Raw genomic sequence first — 19678 nt, forward strand, 5'->3', positions numbered from 1 at the left:
ATCAAAAACATCACTCATTTATCAGAATCCTTAGTGCAAAATTCTTGGCAGCCACTGCCAATCACTGAAGCTGGCTCCAAGCTGAAGTCTATTTTCCAATAAAGCTGAAGAGACCTGCATCACTGCACTGTGCGTGACTAGAGATGGTTTGAATCAAAGGTGCCAGGGCCTATTGGGAGAACACTAGTCAATTGCAAAGACAGATGCACTTTGATATATTGGCAAAATCAATAGCTCCAATAGTTAAACCCTGAGGAATTGCCAGGGTCGGGCCCCTAGGGAGGGGGTGGGGGTCTCAGCAGTGGTGTCTAAGAGGGAAGCATGGAGCTCGGTTAGCTGACTCTTGGAGCTGAAGCATAGGCAGAAGGCATCTTGACCCAAATGGCTAGGCAGCCTCAGAAGGCACCCCGGGGGCCTCTGCCCTGGTCCCATACCCAATGTAACACTGGCCACAGCATGATGGTGAGCACCGTCTACACACCCACTGGCAACTCAGGGCTCTCAGGGCTGCCAACTCTGAGCAGACCACGTTTTCTTGGGCATAAGCCTCCAACAAAAAGTTCTAAGTTGGTGCCTTTCTAATTCTGAAGCTGACGGATGCTTTTCTCACTCTCACACAACTCAAAAATCAACCTGACATTTCTAAAATTACATTTTGAAGGCAATGAATCTATAAAGTGCACCAAAGCCCATGCCAGCTGGGAGAAAAAGAAAGGAGGAAAGAGAAATGGTTCTGGCTCCCTCTCTTAAATTTGAATATTCTTTATATATTGGCTGGGGCAGCGGGAGAAGGGAACGGAGACTTGCAGACCACCTAAAACAGCAGGAAAGTTTTCAAGGAGCAGGTGCTCTGAATTTCCCCGAGGGTTCCAGCGCAATTGTACCCGCTTGAGACAAGGGATGAAAATGAGTAGCAAGACTGGGCGCGAAGGGGGTGGGGCACCTTTGTCTTCTTCCTGCCAGAGACAGTCCTTCTACAGACAGCTGGGGGGGGGGGGGTGAGGTGGGCCCCCAAGGAAGCCCCCTGGCTGGGCAGCACACAGACCGCTTAAAAAAGAATAAGCCAGCAGCTGCTTCTCCTTAAACTAGAGAGGTGGCCGAGGGGGGCTTTGTGCTAGCCAGGATCAAAACACGCCTATCAAGAGGGATCAAGAGCCTGGCCAAGTGGATTGCAGATGGGAATGGGAATTGAAATTTTTTTCAACAAAAAATGTAAAGAAAATTCAGGGAGAAAATGCCTTCATGTGCAGTACTTTCCTTTTACTTGTAGCAAAGCCTGTTCAACTACCACAATCCTCCACTCCTCCTTCACCCGCAGATCAACTTTAAAATGCAACCTGTTAGTATTTAAAGTGATCCATTCAACAGAGAAGAACCCCACGCCCCTCTGCTCCCCGCCCCCCACTGCAGCCAAGCTAGCGCCCTGGGCCTCTAGCCTGGATAGAGCAAGTCCACTCCTGCTTCGCTGCTTCATCTCCTTCCTGCGGCTGCTGTGGACTCCACGGCTGTTAGCAAATGTGACCCAGGATGCAACAAGGAGTCCTTAATCATCATTTCACACAGGGCAGCTTCATTCAGCAATCATTGATCCCACTGTTTGCAAGGGGACTCCAGGGGGATTATTACTAGGGAGATACAGAAGATTTGGGGCAATCGGGACCCTGTTCTCTGGGGTTGCAACGCCTAGTGGGGGAGGCAGGTATGTATGCATAGGCCTCACAGGCCAGGGAGAGCACCAAGCATGTGCTAATCATGACAGAAAAGGGCAGGAAGGAGAGATCAGGGGTGGTTCCCTGAAGGAAAACTGCAGGCTATAGTTAAAGGAGGTGGGTTGTGAGGTGCTTCTGAGGGGCGAGTCGGGCTGTGATGGCACCTGAGGGTAAGGAGAGGGGGGCATCCCGGGTAGAGTGTGCAGCAAATGCATAGGCCAAGGATTGAGAAGGAGGGTTTAAGGATCCCACATGTTCTCCTGTGTATGTGTGGGAGGGTGAGGGGTTGGGGACCCAGGGCAGCATCCTGATATCCTCAAAGACCATGAGTGCCAGGCTGAGGAGTCATTAAATGAGACTCTTACAGACTCCATGGACAGTTTGGGCTGGCCAGGAAGTGAGCAGAGCTACACCAGCCACGTAACACACAGTCCCAGCTAACTTGCCTTCGGGTGTCATCCTGCACGAAGGAGAATGAGAATGCCTTCCAGTCCCCCAATGTTGTCTTGCAGAGGACGGTGGCTACTGCTGGTCCAGGTCCTTCCATGGAAGCACACCAGAGAGAGCAGAGAAGCCGCAGCCCTCTGTTGGGGAAAGCAGCCACAGGAGACCCTTTCAAGGCTGGAGACTGAGGCTGCAAGAGTACAGCAGAGACCTCACTGGCCCAGCTGGGCATGTGGGACCAATTCTTGCTAATCATTAACCCTATGCCCACAGGGCCACAGGGATGGGAGGAGAGGCAGCAGCCCTGGGGGTCCATGCTGGTGGAGTGTCTGAACTGCTAACATGCCCCCACACAAAACTTGCTCCCACCTCTGCCCGTGCCACCAAAGTCCATGCCCTCCTCCCTTGTTCTGTATGTGGGCGATGCATGGGATCATGTCAATAGCTTCACACAGGTGGGATTAGTCCTTGTCTTCTTCCTCCCTCTCCAGCCCCCACACCCATGGCACCTCCCCACTGAATCCCCACAACAGACTCTATTAACTTGCCTTTGCATGTCAAATGTCTCTGCCATTTAATTAAAAAACAAAAAACAAAAAAACAAACAAAAAAAACCAAGAACAGTTAATATCACAAGGGACTCCAGAAATACATGCTTTTGAATTCCAGCCATGAAGACAAAAGGAGACACTGGTATCTGCAGCTACGGCTGCTTTCCATAGAAAGGTTCGTGCAATGGAGACCAGCCCAGCTCCCCTGGCGATGTGAGAACACACAGCCCACTGGGCGACGGCTAGGGAAGAGTCTCTCTGGTTGGCTGGAGCTTCACCCAGAGCTCATTGGAAGGTGGCTCAGCAGGAAGGGAGGGTTTTCCTGCAGCCCCCCCCCCCCCCCCCCCCCCCCCCCCGCCCTCCTTAAGGGCGACAGAGGCAGGGGGTACATGAGGAGGCATTTAAGCCTTGTTAGCCTCCCGCTGCCTCTGAGGCCACAGGACTCCTTATTAAACCTAACACAGAATAGGTTTATGATTTGAACTTGGATCTCACAGTAGTATCCCAGTGACACATCAGTAGCCACGATGTGGATGTTGGCAGGAGAGCAGCCAGCTAAAAACTGCTGTATTGTTAGATCCACATAGAGAATACACTCAAAACCTTTATACCAAATAAGAGTAAATAATTATACCAATATAAACAGGGCCTTTGACCCTTTCATTTTATTAAAATGGCACGTAATTAAAACAGCATACTGATCACTTCATACATCTGCGTGCCCCCAGGTGTGTGGCTGAGGAGCGGCATGTGGGCTCCCTCCGTGAGGCTGCAGATTCATGCATTGAGCAATTCATGTTCTTTATCGGTTTTCCCAACAGCGTCAGGATTTGATAATGGGTCGAGGTCAGCAAAGAGGCTAAACCAGGCAGTCAGATCCGAGGCAGCCTTGGCAGGCTCTGGGGAGAGAAGAGGACATGTGAATGCAGGCCCCTTCCAAAGGCCCACCTCTGCCAAACTGCATGTAGGTGGGTCCAGGCTCCTCCCGAAAAGGGAGGATGCTGCTCAATCAGACAAATCCCAGTACACTCTGTCCCTAAAACTAGCTAGGGAATTCCATGTCTCCCTGTTGGTTGGCCAAAGAACATTTCTAAACCATGGCCTAAAACTCCATGAAGAATGAGCAGTGTTAACCTTCACCTGTAAACTCACCTACCAAGCTGCCTAAAACTGCAGACCGTGCTGCTTAAACACAAGCAGGAAATAGCATCGCGACTTCAGAAATCAGACTGAATGGCTGAGGAAGCAAGGTATGTTCCAGTGTCCACTGGAACACTTTACAAATCTGCGGGGTCAAGGGAAATACCGTGACCACTCTTCAAGCTTCAAAGCAACAGGCAGAGAGGAGGGTTGGCACCTAGGCCTGGCTGCATCTCTTTTCTCAGGGTCACTGCCTTCTTCCACCCTCTCCTGTCAGAGGGAGGAGGCCTTTGAAGGTCTCCTCCTCCTCCTGGGCTCTAAATCACCCCCACGCCCCACCTCCACTTCACCCTCACTGGATACTCCCTTCAGCTGCTCTTTCACTAAACCACCTGCTCTAACTTTCCGAATGCCACAATTATAGAACCAAATTATTTTCCAGATGAGAATATTTTCAAAAGAGTGCCTGATGCAAGTGATTTCTACATAAGCTGAGGGCTCTTCTCTACATAAATCATTCCACATGAGGATCGAAGTTCATTGGCTCAGATGACCCAGGTTTCTTTCCCTTTCCCAACAGGTGGGAATATCAAAAGCATGAAGAAAATGTCTGACAGGTTATCCTTCTCACTGAGAGGAGCGAGGAATGTGCTTGCCATCTGGCTTAAAGAGTCTTGGGAAATGCTGGGGGGAACAAGCTAAGAGGTTATGCCAAAGTAATGGGAGAGTGGTGATGGGATTATCCCACTCAACAGGGCCTTTGGGTTTTTGATGAAAATGGCACCAAAATGGTAAGATAGTGTGCCAATCATAGTATACTTCTGATTCCCTTTTTTTTTCTCATAATCTCTCATAGATTTATCATGAGATAATCAGTGCATCTACTATAGAGATGACTGCAAGCAAGGCTAGTTGGTAACATGCAAGTTATTACCATTTAACATTAACTGAATTCCACGTGCAATTCACCTACAGAATACTCAGCTTTGTCTGATATGATAAACTGAGACTTGAGAGCTCTCAATGTAATTTGGTTGGGTAGTGGAGTGGGAACAACTTTTTAAAAAGGGAGTAACTCATCTTTAGTCATATAGAAGGCCATACAGGAAACTAAGGGGCAAGATTCATTTATAGAGGATGAGTCTATCTGTAGTCTAGATAGGGAATATCAACACATCTTTAGTCTAGATAGGGAATATCAACACATCTTAAAGATCTCACCAGCAAAAATATGCTGCACCTACTTTCCCTTCCTACTAACTTCCCAAAGGTCTAGAGCAGCCCTCAACAAGTAGCTCTGGCCTTGCTGGGAGGAGTCAGGTGACTCCTGGGGCAGCCCTCACATTCCCTAGACCTCCACTGCTGGAGTTTGGGAAACCAGGTACAACTGCACAATACCTATAAGAACATCATGGGGATGCTTTGGGATAATAAAGACACTTCCTGTTACTTCCTGCGGTCAACATGGGGAAAATGGGTGATGATCAAAGGAAGAGAGAGGCAGCTGCAAATACAAAGATCTTCAGTGGAACACATGTTCTCTTTGGGAGCCTCACTCAGAAAGGAACAGTCCCACGAGCTTGAAGGGCCCTCCTCTGATTAAGGAAAATCAGCTCTTTCAGAGGAGCACTAATTAAATGCCTTGTTTGGCCATGGCAATAGTATTTTCAATTAAAGACAGCAAACCTTGGTGGCCTTTCCTACCTGGGTAGCACCCAGTCACGTGGAGATAGCTTTTGACTCCTCCTCATTTGGTTTGATAAGGGGAATTATGAATTAGGACATTATGTCAGAAAAAAAGCCAGAATGTAATTCATAGGATCATACAAAACCCTCCACCCCTGTAGCCCCTGATTCGCACCCTCGGTGCTCAAATAGAAATTAGTAAAGAAAGACGGAAAATAGTGTTAGGCCAGTTGAAAGGAAGGCAACTGTCATTTCCAGGGAATAAAACACTGTATTACCTTTCATTGCAGGGCTGTTGTCATTTGGACTGCTTGCCTGTGGTGCTGGCCATGGAGTAGGAGGAGGATTGACATTGCTCTCTGAGCAGCCTAATGTTCAAAACCAGAGGTGGTTAGGTCTAGGGAAGGGCTGGCACACCGCCCCACCAGCTGCTGGGTGCACACACGGTCTCACCCGCAGTGGCCTCCAAAGAAAGGGGAAGGGTGGTGCGACAAGGACAAGGCCCTTGTGCCATGTTCCTCGTACCTGGGATGGGCTTTAGGGGACAAGAGATAGGTATAATCGTGTCCAATTTGTAAATATGGAAAATCGGGGAAAAGATTGGATTTTGAAAAAAAAAATCTGTGAAATTGCTAAGGTTAGAACATTTTTTTTTTCTTTTAGCTCTATGCCCATTTTTCTTCTCGAGTAATATTATTTCATGGTCACAGCAGAGATTATCCATAGCATTCCAAGGAAATCAAGTGCCTTGCTTTTCTCATAAATGGAGAAAGCTTTAAAAAGTGAACACCAGTAAATGTAGCAATATAATTAATTAACCGCAGGTCTTCTCTACTTCACTATGATCCAACCCATTTATTTGCTATACAGCCAATTTAGAGTGAGAAGTTTAGATAATACACATCAATAAATGATAGTCTAGTCCAACTGTATGAGTGTAAAGAACACCCCCTTAACTTGATGCTGTATCTTACAATGCACTCCGTTTGCCTTACCCAAAATTCTGTAATGTCCCTGTGCTCTGCCCACCCACATAGGCAAAATAATGCCTATGTGGTGTTGGGCGGTCCTGCTTTGGGGGAAGCAAACCTAGTTTCCCAGAGCATTCACGATGTATGTTAGATGTTTTGGCATGGCTTACATTTAATTTAGGATTTTATCAAATAATTCTTTGCATGTCTGCTTTAAATCTGGTCTGTGAGTCCTGTCTTCTCAGTGATAGAAGAAATTGCTTCCTCAATGTGCTTCAAAATACCTGAGGCAGTATATAGGAAGGTATTGTGGACTACGTCCATTCTTGATTCTATGAAACACAGACCATCAGATGATCCACTACTGTTAGGTCCACCATTATTAAAACTGTATCTTTTTACTGGGATGCTCTGCTGTTTTCTTCAGAAAAGGTTTTGTCTCTGATAAGATCCTCCTGAGACAATATATTTGAATGGCACAGTTTTCAGCTGGGTAGTGAAACCAATTTCTGGAACAAGTTACACATAACCAAGTCACAGAGCATATGCCACAAAAATGGCAGGATTTAATGCTGTTCATTTCCCCTGTCATTATTCTAAGATGCCCAACAGGAGACTTAATTAGCAAATCTTAACTATATTTATTAGTTTGCATTTTTGTGTCACCTCCTAGAGTTGTGAGCCTCCTGAAGTCAGAGATCACGTATTATTCATCTTTACATCCTTTAGTGCACTGTCTGGCACATAATGGCTGTTAAATTAGGATAAACTCTTGGAGAATGTTCTTAAACCATGAGAAGTACACTTATGAGGCATTATTTTAAGAGATGGCAAAACAATGCTTGGCATGAGAGATGCTATAATTATTCACTGGCTGAATTATTTCATTTTCAGCAAGTGGCACACAAACTTCTCCATGTAGACTAACGAATGACAACTGAAACAGTGGCGTGTGATCTACCTATCGGATCTAAAACAATGCAAACATAGAGAAGGCTTTTAAAAGTATTACTACTTATTCGAACAACATTTGAATATGTAGTTAACATAATTCATAAACAACAAAAGCACCAGATTTTGAAGGAGCTTTCTGGGATAATGGAAATGTTCTAACACAGGACTACAGTGATTATTGCACAATATAAATTTACTAGAAATCCTTGAATCATTCTTTTACAGTGGGTAATTTTTATGGTATGTAAATTATAGTTCAAAAAAGTATAAAACTGACCAGTATTTGGTGTAATCTAGGATAACATAACCTTCCTAGTACCTAGATAACTGGGCCCTGAGCATTACTTCTAAGCACAAATCACATAAAAGAGTGGGAAATGTGGAAAGTTAGAGTTGTGATCCACAGTATGCCAAATCAAGCTGAAAGAGGTATAATGTAACTGAGTGAATTTTGCCCTTTTCCCTACCACCCTGTCCCCAACACCAAACATAGTCAAAACCCACCTGTGCTTGGCAGAGCCCATAGAACCTTTCCACCAACTCCTGTAAGCCTGGCTTCGATCTCTTGGAGCAGTGGTTCTTAAAGTAGGATGCCCATACCAGCAACATGGACACCACCTGACAGCTGGCTAGAAATGCAAGTTCCCAGGGCCAACCCTGACCCAGTGAATCAGAATCCCTAGCAGAAGAGCCCAAGAAACTGTTTTCACAATCCCCCAGTGACTGTTATGTAAGTGCAAGTTTGAGAAGCACTGTCATGGGTGGTCTCTAAGGAAGCTGCAAGGGTCACCATATCCTTCAGGATCAGGTCATCTTGGCTGAGGCCAGAGCCAGCCAGCCAAAGACAGCCCTCCTAAGAAACAGAGGGGTCTGTCTCAAAACCCCACCTCCTCAGGTCCTGCTGTTTTAAGCTCTTCAGTCCATCCCATCAAGCTCTCTGAGTTCAAGGAGGCCTACACTTCCAGAAAGAACCTGAATGGACTCAGAGCAAAGCCAAATGAGAGGTATGAAAGTCAGCCCCTCCCTGATCTCTGTACGCTATTTGATACAGTGGGAACTCAGTGAGATAATTCTTCCCATTTCAAAAATATGCACAACATTCATTTTTTAAAATGGTTTCAGAGAACATTCAAAAAGCAAGGCAGGTTCAAAGCATTGTATTTTTCAGAGCATAAAATGGAACACATTCCTAAAGGAGGCAGAAATAAATCTACATGTCAAAATGGAGCTCCCCTCACTTTACGTAATGGGTATGTTCCCGAAAAGTTATAAATAAATAACATGTCTGTATATCAAGCCATATTTTAAAAGTACCAGAAATATAAATCATATTTCAAGCCTATCACTTCAAGGATTATAATGGCATAGTCCTTTATACAGACAATAAATGTCTTCTAATCGAATTCATTTGTAACTATGGATTATTTAATATTGCTCGTCTAAACACTCATAGATTTAGAATCTATGGATTTGAGGGCTTCTCTGCAGCAGAGGACATGAAGAAGGATGCGTCTGAAGACATCCATTCTTTGAGGATTAATATGATGGGGACAGCATACCTCAGAATTTTCACAAAGACACAGGGTATCATTATTTCTTTGCCCCTAGTGTGGAGCAGAAACAAGAGCCAGTTTGCCAAGTCACATTGTTGTCTCAGAACAGCTATTAAGTGTAAGTCGAACAATCGAGTATATGTGCATGAGGGGAGAAAATGGTATGGCTGGGACTTCAGCTAAGAGAAAAAGAAAAGAAAACACTAAGCTCAGCTGCAATGTCACTCTCGCTCATATCACTTTGGGAATTATTTAGGGGAGGGGTGCAACTAGAATAATTATGGATGGAATGCCAAGCCAGATTTCAAATGTCTTGGCTTCTGTCAAGAAAAAATGCTATTTAAAGAGAACTAACTCTAGCTAATATTCCTGTAATTGCCATCAACTGTTCTCTAGTTGGTGTTCCTTGGCTGAGGCGTTTTTAACATGAAGGTGTGGCTAGAAAGATGTCTCCCTATCTTAGAGTAATTGTGTCAGGAGAGGGTGGTGAAGGGTGGGGGCCACAGAGCAAGCGCTGAGAGTTCTGGGAACAAAATGAAGATCCTAGTTCATAGATCCTTTGATATGTCAACTGTGCTACCCATTTGCAGGAAACACATATAAAATTTTATTGGAGCAATCCTGCCCCCTTTACTTACATAAGGGAAAATATAAATCAGCCAGAAATAACACTGGCCAGCCAGAGCAGCAAGCGAAGCCAAAAAAACACCATCCAGAGGAGCACTTTACCGTGAATGTAATTTCACTAGCTGGGAGAGCAAAAGCTCAGGCTGGGTTGATGATCACAGCCTGGGGGGCACTGGGGTGGGGTTGGCAGTGAAGGGGAAAGTGGGAACACCACAATCATGGTAGCCAAGTACCACCCTGTCATCCACATTTCCCCTTCTGAGCTCCAGTTTCCATATCTGCAAAGGGTGGATAAAAATTCCTGCCTCATTAGGTTGCTGTATGAATAAAATGGATTCTTGTAGGTGAAACCAGGGAGCACAAAAGCCAGAGAGCACGCACCAATAAAACGAAGCTGAATCTGAATTTTATTTAGTACAGCTCAGCGACATGAGGAACAATCCTAGAGATTAGTTTTGGATTGCTTTCTTTTAATCTAGTGATTCAATGTCTGTTGTTCCTTCCCCTCCCTTCTTGTTATTCATCCATCTGTCCATCCGTCTGTCCGTCCATCCATCCATCCATTCATCCATCTATCCTTTTTCTGAACATCTGTTGTATTCCAGGCGCTCAGCTATGTTCTGGAAATATAATAGTGAACAACACAAACACGGGCCCTGCCCATGACAACCAAGAGCAAGAGAATTACACCAATCTTACAATGATGTGAGGAAAGGAATGAGTAATCTATAAAGGGAATGGAGGCAGAAACACCTAACCCTGACTGCTGGAGGGGACGGGAGGAGGGAGTCAAGGAAGGCTCTCTGGATGAAATTACATTGAAGCTACATTGAAGGGTGAGAACTTAACCAGGGAAAGCAAGCATCATGGGTGTGAGATGGGTGATGTGCTCTAAGGAGGAGAGAGAGCATGTTTGAGGCTCATTCAAGTTCGATATGGCTGGAGTCCAGCTTACTTGACATAATACATAGGTCCTCAGAAAAACAAGGTGATTAAGTCATGGTAAGTAAAGGTGTGGGAAGTATAGGCAGCAATGAGACTGGGGTAGGTCCTAAAGGGCCTTGTAAGGCAGCCTGAGGAGTTTGTTTAGAACTTTTGCAAATGGTAGATATAAACCTGTAACAACTTGGCAAGTCATAAGGGATTTCCTGATTTCCTCATCTATAAAATGAGGGTGGAGTAGATGGTCATCAAGGCTCCTTCTATGGATTAAGGGGAGGCACTTAAATTCTGCATATATCCAAGACCAGCAGATGTTCCTCAATCAGCTGCTTCTTTAATGGAACAAAAATTCCACGCATTCATGCCGTGAGCACCTATTCCGTGTTCAAACTCTAACTGCACCCCATAGTCTTCTCCTTCTCATCATTTGAGTCCCAGATATGCCAGTTATCTGGAGCCAGGTTAAGCTAGGAACGGCAAGGGGGTGAACTCAGTTTAAGGAAAGGTGAATTGGAGATAATGCAAAGCTTGACATTACATTAGCCTTAAATAGAAACCAACCCAGATGGTAACAGCACCTAGGCATGGCATAAAACAAAAGAATATCCAGAAGGAACACAGAACTGCATGTTTGTGAGAATGTAGAACAAGACTCCTAACTTAGGTTTGCAGAATCCTAAATTAAAAGATGTCCTGGTGCATGTATTTTGAGCAGATGGTAGTCTTTTCAGTATCAGCGTCTATTCTATGTCTAAATTAAATTTTGGGTATTGGTGGAGAATGGAGAAGAATGGCAAATGAGGCTTATCAGCCTCACCTTGTCTCAACCTTGGGAAGCTCCTCTGGCCAGCTCTCTTTCTACTCGCTTTAGGAGGCCTCAGAAAGGTACAGTTTTCTCATCATTGTACGACACACAGGAAACCCCAGCCCCTATCATGCTGGTAACTTCAGAAACTCTCAGAAATCCTACATAAAATCAACTCCTTTTTTAAATGTTCAGCCCAACTTTATCCTAAATGTAGGACGCTTCATTTTGCTCTCCTAGAGCTTGAAGTTGGGGTGGGGGAAGGAGGCAAATATAATTGTTATCTTACTAAATCTCCCTCCCTCTCTATTCTCCCAGAGCACAGGGGAACAGAGTGGGGAGGGAGGACAAAGAAAGGAGGGAGGGTGGCAGAGGAAAATGGGGAGGGGGAGAGAGGAGGAGAAGGAGAAGTGAGGAGGGGAGTGGGGCAGGGAAGTGCAGTCTGTGGAAGAGCAGAGGTTGCTGCAGCTGGAGCCCAGACCCTTCCCCTCAGTTCTCTTGACACCAACATCTTGAGGATGCAGCCCCACCTGGACCTCACAGAGAACTAGAACAATGGTGGTGAGAATGAGCAGGAATGCCCTACAGGGAAGATGTGGGTGGCTGCTAGCACAGGCGAAGATTCTACAAACAATCTTGATTTCAAATATTCTATTCTGGAATATCATCCAATTTTTGTGGTCGACAGGGTCCCTGCCTCCCAACCAGTGCATTCCTTCTCCATGGCAACCATTTGTTCTTGGTCTGTGTGTGTGTCCAGGACACCCAGGGCCAGGCTAATCATGACGAGTCCTGCTCCCCCAGGAGCATCCAAGGAGAGGCCTGAAGGAACCCACTGAGAAATCACATTTGCCATTGGAGACTTGGTACAGAGAGGCAACCGAACAGAATGGTGAAAGGCACAGACTTCAGGGTCACATGGCTCAGGTTCACCATCTGTCTGCCTCCCACCACATGTCTGATCTCAGGCAAATTACTTCATTACTTTGTTTCTCAGTTTCCCAGGGCCCTAAAAAGGAAATGATGATAGTACCTCCCTGGCAAGGGTGTGGTGAGGATTAGGTAAGTTAACTCTCTGCCACTGCTGGTTTCTCTAAACCAACATGTCAGTGAGCCTTTCTGTTCCATGTTGTGTGTGATTACTTATTTGTTTCAGTTGGTTATTTAATTTGATTTTTGAGATGATCTGGATGATGGGGGAAGCAATTTCAATATGGAGTGTCTGAAGTTTAATAGTTACTTAGATGCTTTTACATGTATATAGATGGACTTTTCTAGACCATGGGTGTCTTAAAAAAAAAAAAAATTGAGAGCCAGTAATCCTCTTCTCCTTTTTAGGGAGAGGTGGGGAAAGTTTTGACAAAAGCATAGGATGTGGTTGTAACAGGATTACATGATCAGTCACCGAAGCAGGGTGCCTGTTCTTTATTTGTACCACATCTGTTTTGAAGGTTCCCTGAATCAGGGCAGCATCAGAACCAGAATTGTGGGAGCACCTGCTGGGAATCCATACATGTGGTAGAAGATAAGTGGGCTTCCTCTTTCAAACACTTAGGTTCCATTTTTCTTTCCTGTCATTTTTGTTTTCCATAGACATTCAGTTTGTGTCTGCTGGCATGCAAAGGAAACAGGGTAACTCGGAGGTTAGAAAACAACTCCTTTAGCCCTGGTCTTCATAGAACACCAGCAGAGAAAAGGAAACTTTTAGCAGGCAGGATGATCCTTTTAAATGATAAATCAGATCATGTCCACTGTTGGTCTAAGACACTGTGACGGTTCCCATTTTTTCTTGGGCCAAATTAAAGGCCCAGGTTTGGGGCAGTCTGGGTGGCTCAATGGTTTAGCGCCACCTTCAGCCCAGGGCGTGATCCTGGAGACCCGGGATCGAGTCCCACGTCAGGCTCCCTGTATGGAGCCTGCTTCTCCCTCTGCCTGTGTCTCTGCTTCTCTCTCTCTCTCTCTCTCTCATGAATAAATAAATAAAATCTTTAAAATAAATAAATAAATAAATAAATAAATAAATAAATAAATAAATAAATGCCCAGGTTCTTCCAAAGGCCAGGAGGCCATGTATGGCCAAGCCTCTGCCTCCCTGCCTCACTCCACCCACAGAGCTCTTCCTGCAGACCCTCGACCACACAGGCATGTCCTGCCTTAGGCACTGGCACATGGCCTCTGTCCCTATCTCCACGTGGCCCATTCCGCCACCTCCTGCAAGTCTGCTCAACTTTCATCTTCTCATAAGAACCCTATTTAGTTCTACAGCCTGACCTGCCTTGCCATCCACCCAACACTTTCTATCCCTTAGTTCTATTTTGCCTTTTCTCTATAATACCGAGCACTTTTTAACCTACTCTGTGATTTTTCTTTATTATGTTTATTGTTCATTACCTCCTCTTCATCAGAATGTGAGTTATATTCTCAGATGAATCCCCAATGCCTGGCACCCAGAAGGACCCAATAAATCTCTGTTGAATCAGTGAGAAACTTGGTAAGGAGCTAGTAGGGTGGCAACCTTAAGTGAGATTTTTGTTGCTTGAGAAATAAATGGCTTCCCTTGGTAGTACCTCTCTACCCATACAAGAATACCTCTTTCTACAATAAGCTTACATTTCTCACTGTCAGAACACCTCCCCCCTAGACCCAAGAGTAAGTACTCCAGTGCTGGAGCACTTGGATTTGGGACAAAGCTAAAGTGCGAAGTCCATGGCCACTGCTCTTGTCATAGCTCTCAGGCATAGTTGCAAGGCCATGGGCCCTGAGCTGAGATCTCACACTGCCTGCTCAGGAAGAGGGCGTGGAGCTCTGACTTCCCAGCTGTCAGTGAGGGCCACTCACAAGTGAATGACACTCAGCCAGTCCAGTTAAGTGGGAGTACTGCCACCACCATTCCTGTGGGCAGCAAGGGCCCTAGTATCTTTATAGCTGGGGGCCGGAATGGGATTCATCCTGTAGCACACTGGAGAGTCTCCAGCAGCCCCAAGATCTAAGTAGTGGATCCTGGCTATGGCCTTCCAACTCTCCCACGGCTTGTCAGCACCTCCACCGCAGGTGGGTGGGGGTGAAACTCAAGTCACTGGCAGCATTGCTCATCTGGAGCTCCAGTGAAAGAGATGGCGAAACCCAGAGGTGAGGCTCAGGGTAAAGTATTTTTGGATTCCATTTATCCCTCTTATCTCTAACTCCATTCCTGAAAATAAATGACATGGATACAAAATAGGACTCACAGAAAACAATAAAAGGAATGATGAATTTTGTTAAAAAAAAAAAAAAAGAAAAAGAAAAAAAAGAGGGAAGACTTTTTTTTGGTTTTGCCCACCAACTTTTGCTCTGTCCGTGATCTCATCTCCAAAGACCTGAGGTTTTTTTTTTTTTTAATAGCTCATAATTACTTAATCATTCCAGCTCTGCTGTTTGTTCTCAGCTTTAAGTACCAGATAAACACTTATTAAGGAGATAGCCTAAATTCATGGAAAAACCAAAACAATTTGAGAATTTCTTAATAGTGATTCCCGTCTTACAATTAAAATAACATGAAAGAAGGAAAAAGGTGTTGAAATAGTAGAAAATAGTTTCCTTCCCAAGGTCTGTTTAGAAAATTAGACTTAAAAATTTCCATTTCAATCTGAGTTTTAGTTTTACACTCTCAACCAATGTGCTCCCCATGCCAGTAGTTCTCAACCAGCGTGCCTTGCACCCTGACCAATGTTGCTGGCCACAGATCAGAGTGGAAACTATATTTCTGCTGTGGCCAAGATGCTGGTGGGCCCCGTGTTTCAGACCCAAAAGGAATGGCTGAGCTGAGAGCATCCTCAGGGTAGGGGTAGGCCAGGAAGGAGAGACAGCAGGAAGCAAGGGAAAATTCAATGTGAATTAAGAAGTTAAGAAGCCCAGTGTGATGTCACTTGGCACTTAAAAAGATGGTATGTCTATAGAAATGTGGAGAACTGTCCAGGCAGGAATGGCCAAGCCAACAGGGCCCATGACTATGAAGACAATCTGATTCTCTAAAGTATGCCATGCAAAAGTCTAAAAATCAGAGCAAGACATTAAGGTTGAGAGCTACCTCTCTAACCTTTTACTAAAAGCAAATGTGAACATGAGGAGAAAATTATGAGAAGAGATTGTAAACCCTGCAACATCTTAAAGCTGGAATATGATTCTGAGATTTTAGCTAAAAAGTCACTGAATATAAAAGAAAAATACAAGGATGAAAAAAACAGCAACAAAAAAAGACATTAGATATAAAATAAAAACCAAAAAACATTTTTTAAAAAAAGACAAAGAAGGAAGAAAGAGGCTCTTGAATTAAAAATAAAGAATGAACAGGGATGCCTGAGTAGCTCAGCGGTTGAATGTCTGTCTTTGGCTCAGGGCATGATCCCAGGGTTCTGGGATCGAGCCCTGCATCGGGTTCCCCGCAGGGAGTCTGCTTCTCCCTCTGCCTATGTCTCTGCCTCTCTTTCTGTCTCTCATGAATAAATTTAAAAAATCTTAAAAAAAAAAAAATGAATGAACAAACAAAAAATCCCCTATTGCAATCCCCTTGGTACATACCTTGTAGTGAGGCCTGTAAGTCTTTCATGTTTTGGTCTAAAAGCTGTGAAGGAAGGAATCCTGAGCCTGCCTGGGGCCTGGGGTCTGGCTCTCCTGGGGCCACAGCAGGCACTGGCTCCTTCAGTCGGCCGTCTCCAAACACAGCAGCCCATTCCTTGCTGAACTCACCCTCGTCCAGGGAGGAAGCATTGAAGATCTCACTCAACAGCAGCAGGTCATCTTTGTCAGTACCTTCAGGTTCTGAGGTCCCTGCCATTGGGCCCAGGCAAGCTATCAAAGTAAGAAAGCACAAAACACATCACCACCCAGGTCCCAAGCCCTTGGGAGTGAATGCAGTGGGGGCTGGGATGGGACAGACTGGGTGATAGCTAGATTTAAGAAAAAGCTTATCAACTTTAAATTATTCTCATTATAGCCTATCTTAAGAAATTTCAGAGTTTAATTTCTAGTCCCATCGTCCCTCATCTGCATTCCTCCAAAGCAAATTCCATTTCTGAGCATCATTAGAATTTTACTGAAACAGTAAAATTCTAGGGTTTTGTTTTTTCTTAATATATCCACCAAAACTCTAGGGTTTTGTTTTTTTCTTAATATAAAAACAAATTTACAAATTGTTTTTATATTAAAAACAAATTTTGTTTTTTTCTTAATATATCCACCAAAATTCTAGGGTTTTGTTTTTTCTTAATATAAAAACAAATTTACCACCAAAACATTTCTCAGACAGGAAACAAAGGCAGGATTGAAGACAATGTGGGATATTTTGGTTCCTTGTTTGTATAGCTTCCTGAATCTTCTCACACAAGCCCTAAATCCATAGCCAACACACCATGTGGGAGCTTGCACCATCATCCAGGATGGGGAGAGGACCCTTGCCACACACTGGGCCAAAGTGGAAGATGGTAGGACATCCAACGACTGGCCAAGGAAAGCCTCTTGCTTCCTTTCTCTTTTGCTGCAACCGACTGCAACCCAACCCCAAGTCCTTGCCAAAGCAAAGGAAAGGTGGGTCTGGTTTGCCTGAAGGCAGCAGTGAAAGAATGACAAGAAAACAGGGCAAATAACTGAACCACCCAGAGAAGGCCAGAGTCACTGCCCAGGAGGATTGGAACGTACAGAAGACCAGAGGGGAAGTTCCGAGACTATTCTTAACTTGCTGTGTGAGTGACTATAGCCAGACCCTTAGCTCTTCTGGGCCTCTGTTTTTACACGTGTAAAATAATATTAATAACAGCCACCTCAAAACACTGTTAGAAGACCAAAAGAAATACACCTTTAAATCTCATTGCTTATCCACAAGAAGAAGTCCATTCTTACAATACGGACACTGACAAATACTGAACAGGGAATATAAGTAGAACGGGGACATCACTAACCAGAAAAACTGTAAGACTTTTCACTGGGTTTTCTACATATTTTGAACACCAAGGACTGCTGGTCCTATTAACTGTGGTTTTGGGGTGGTATCTAATGGCCACATGGAAACTGCATACATGGCCGTAAGTTATGAAGAGAAGGAATAATCATGATTTATATTTTCTCTGAGCTATACTACAATTCTGATACTGTCATCTTAAGGGGGATTAACAGGTTTTCCTCAACTATGTGAGATAATTAGTTAAGTGAAGGCTTTTTTTTTTTTTTTGTAAACAAATCAAGCTTATCTGTTGGCTTTACTAGATTTATTTTCAGCCACACTTTATATAATGGTGTTCTGATTGAGAGGAATTTTTGATGTGTGGGGCAGACTGGCTACACATCCAGGAAGGGAGGAGTTCAGTCACTCCCATATCACTATGGTTTAAAAAGAGCAGCAAAATTCACTTCAATTGGATAACTATCTCGTTTAAGTATTCTTATTGTCTGTGTGATCACAGAAACATGCACTGAGATGTATCCTGTCAGGTGGGGTGGTGAGAAGACAAGGGAAATGGCATTTTAGTAAACAGGCTTGTAAGATAGTTATGCAGGAGGGGGGTGGGCAGCCTGGATCCACCTTGGCCTGTGTGTGGTAGAAGGCCAGCTAGTAGGTAGGCCATATATGTCAGTGCAGGCAGGAAGCTTGGCTGTGTCCCTCAACACACGGCTGCCTGTGCACTTTCCTTTCTTCCCTCTCTCAGTCTCTCCTGGTGTCACTCCCTTTGCACACATTAACTTCACAAGTCTTTGTACTTTCTACTTCAGTTGGGACTAGAACACCCAAACTTTTCCTCATGGTTTACTTTCTGGCATGACTGAAACCAGATGATTGCTGAACCAAACCTGTTTTTTTGGAACCAGTTCAAATCAAAGACTAGACTCTAGAGGAAGGGATGACTTTTGATAAGCACTGGAAATTACGTGTTCTTCCCGAAGTCACTTTACAGCCTTCTGCTAAGTTAAATCCTGAGGGAGGCTTCCTGCATTCATTGAAATATCAATCCAGGGACAACTGGGACTAATATGAGCAACAATAACTAATAAACTTTGAGCCTTCCAAAAACAACCGGAAACGGCAAAAGCTCTATCTTTGTTTTCACTGTTTAGGTTTGTGTGCAAGGCTATTGAATGGACTTCTGTAGGTTTTGTTAATTTAGCATCCCATTCCTCCTCCTCTTCAGTTTTCCCTTTTGGGAAATACCTTCTCCACAGGATCCTGGTGAGAAATCATGTAGGGTGCCTCCTCACCCCTCATCGAGGCTGACCAGAGTCCTTCATTTCTCAGGCCATGGAGACTGGCTCTGGGGTGGGCACATGCCAGAGGCTTCCCTGAGTTTGGTATATAAAAGGGGGAGGGAGGAGGCCTCTCTTTCAAATTCCAAATTCTAAAGATGCAGTTTTGAGGCTCCCAGGGATGACAGGGCCAAACAGAGGGTGAAGCAGCACCAAAAGTTGGAAAGAGGGACGTCTGGGTGGCCCAGCAAGGGAACCTGGGTGGCTCAGTGGTTGAGCTTCTGCCTTTGGCTCAGGCATGATCCTGGGGTCTGGGACTGAGTCCTGCATGGGGTTCCCCACAGGGAGCCTGCTTCTCCCTCTGGCTATGTCTCTCTGTCTCTCATGAATAAATAAATAAATAAATCTTAAAAAAAAAAAAAAGAGCTGGAAAGAGAACTCTGACAACACTGTCTAAACCCTGGATCCAACCTCGCTCAAAGCCAATCCATCACTGTATGTCCCCAGTTACATGGACTAATTCCCAATATGATCTTTTCTTCTTAATTTTATTTATTTTTTTATTTTTTTTCTTCTTAATTTTAAAGCTAAGCTACTTAGTGAAGGGTTTCTATTACTTCTAACTAAAAGATTCCCTACTAATATTGTATTCTGTCAAACTCAACTTTACTGACAGCAATGAGAAAAGGACCTTTGGTGATGATGATATAGTCTAGAGCTCATTCCAAATAGAGACTTAGTCAGTGACCTATCACTGAATTTGACCTCTTAGGGTCCTGGTTATTGAACTGTTAAGGTCGGCTGCATAGGGGACATTTTCTGTAAGAGAACTTATTACTTCACTGGAAGCAGTGAAGCTGGCACTGACTTGAACCAGAAGACCGGGAAACCCAATTATTGCCCTCATAATTATGATGCTTGAAATTATTATACATAACTTGTAAGAAAAACTTAATTACAAGTAGAAAAGGACAGGTTTAGTTCTGTAACCAGACATGTCAAGACTTGAAAAACAACACTAGTCTGTTGGCTCTTAAGAATCAAGCTAACATCTTTTCTGGAAATAATTCAACTCAACTATGAGAAA

General features: G+C 44.4%; 1 protein-coding gene across 14 annotated transcripts in view; it reads right to left on the reverse strand.

Moving 5' to 3' along the window:
- Positions 1-3332: 3332 nt before the first annotated feature.
- ICA1 (islet cell autoantigen 1) overlaps positions 3333-19678 on the reverse strand; it is a 140737-nt gene continuing 124391 nt past the window's right edge. For 9 of the 14 annotated variants that reach the window (XM_026003832.2, XM_072764406.1, XM_072764407.1 and 6 more), the window contains 3 exons: positions 15940-16209; positions 5809-5898; positions 3333-3603 (listed from right to left, as the gene is read on the reverse strand). In XM_026003832.2, the coding sequence (XP_025859617.2) occupies positions 3482-3603; positions 5809-5898; positions 15940-16209 (482 nt within the window). In that variant the 3' untranslated portion in view covers positions 3333-3481. The remainder of the gene's footprint in view (positions 3604-5808; positions 5899-15939; positions 16210-19678) is intronic. The other 5 variants (XM_072764409.1, XM_072764408.1, XM_072764411.1 and 2 more) reach the window with 1 other exon arrangement.

The sequence above is a fragment of the Vulpes vulpes genome, chromosome 7 (genome assembly GCF_048418805.1).
Source record: "Vulpes vulpes isolate BD-2025 chromosome 7, VulVul3, whole genome shotgun sequence".
NCBI classification, from domain to species: domain Eukaryota; kingdom Metazoa; phylum Chordata; class Mammalia; order Carnivora; family Canidae; genus Vulpes; species Vulpes vulpes.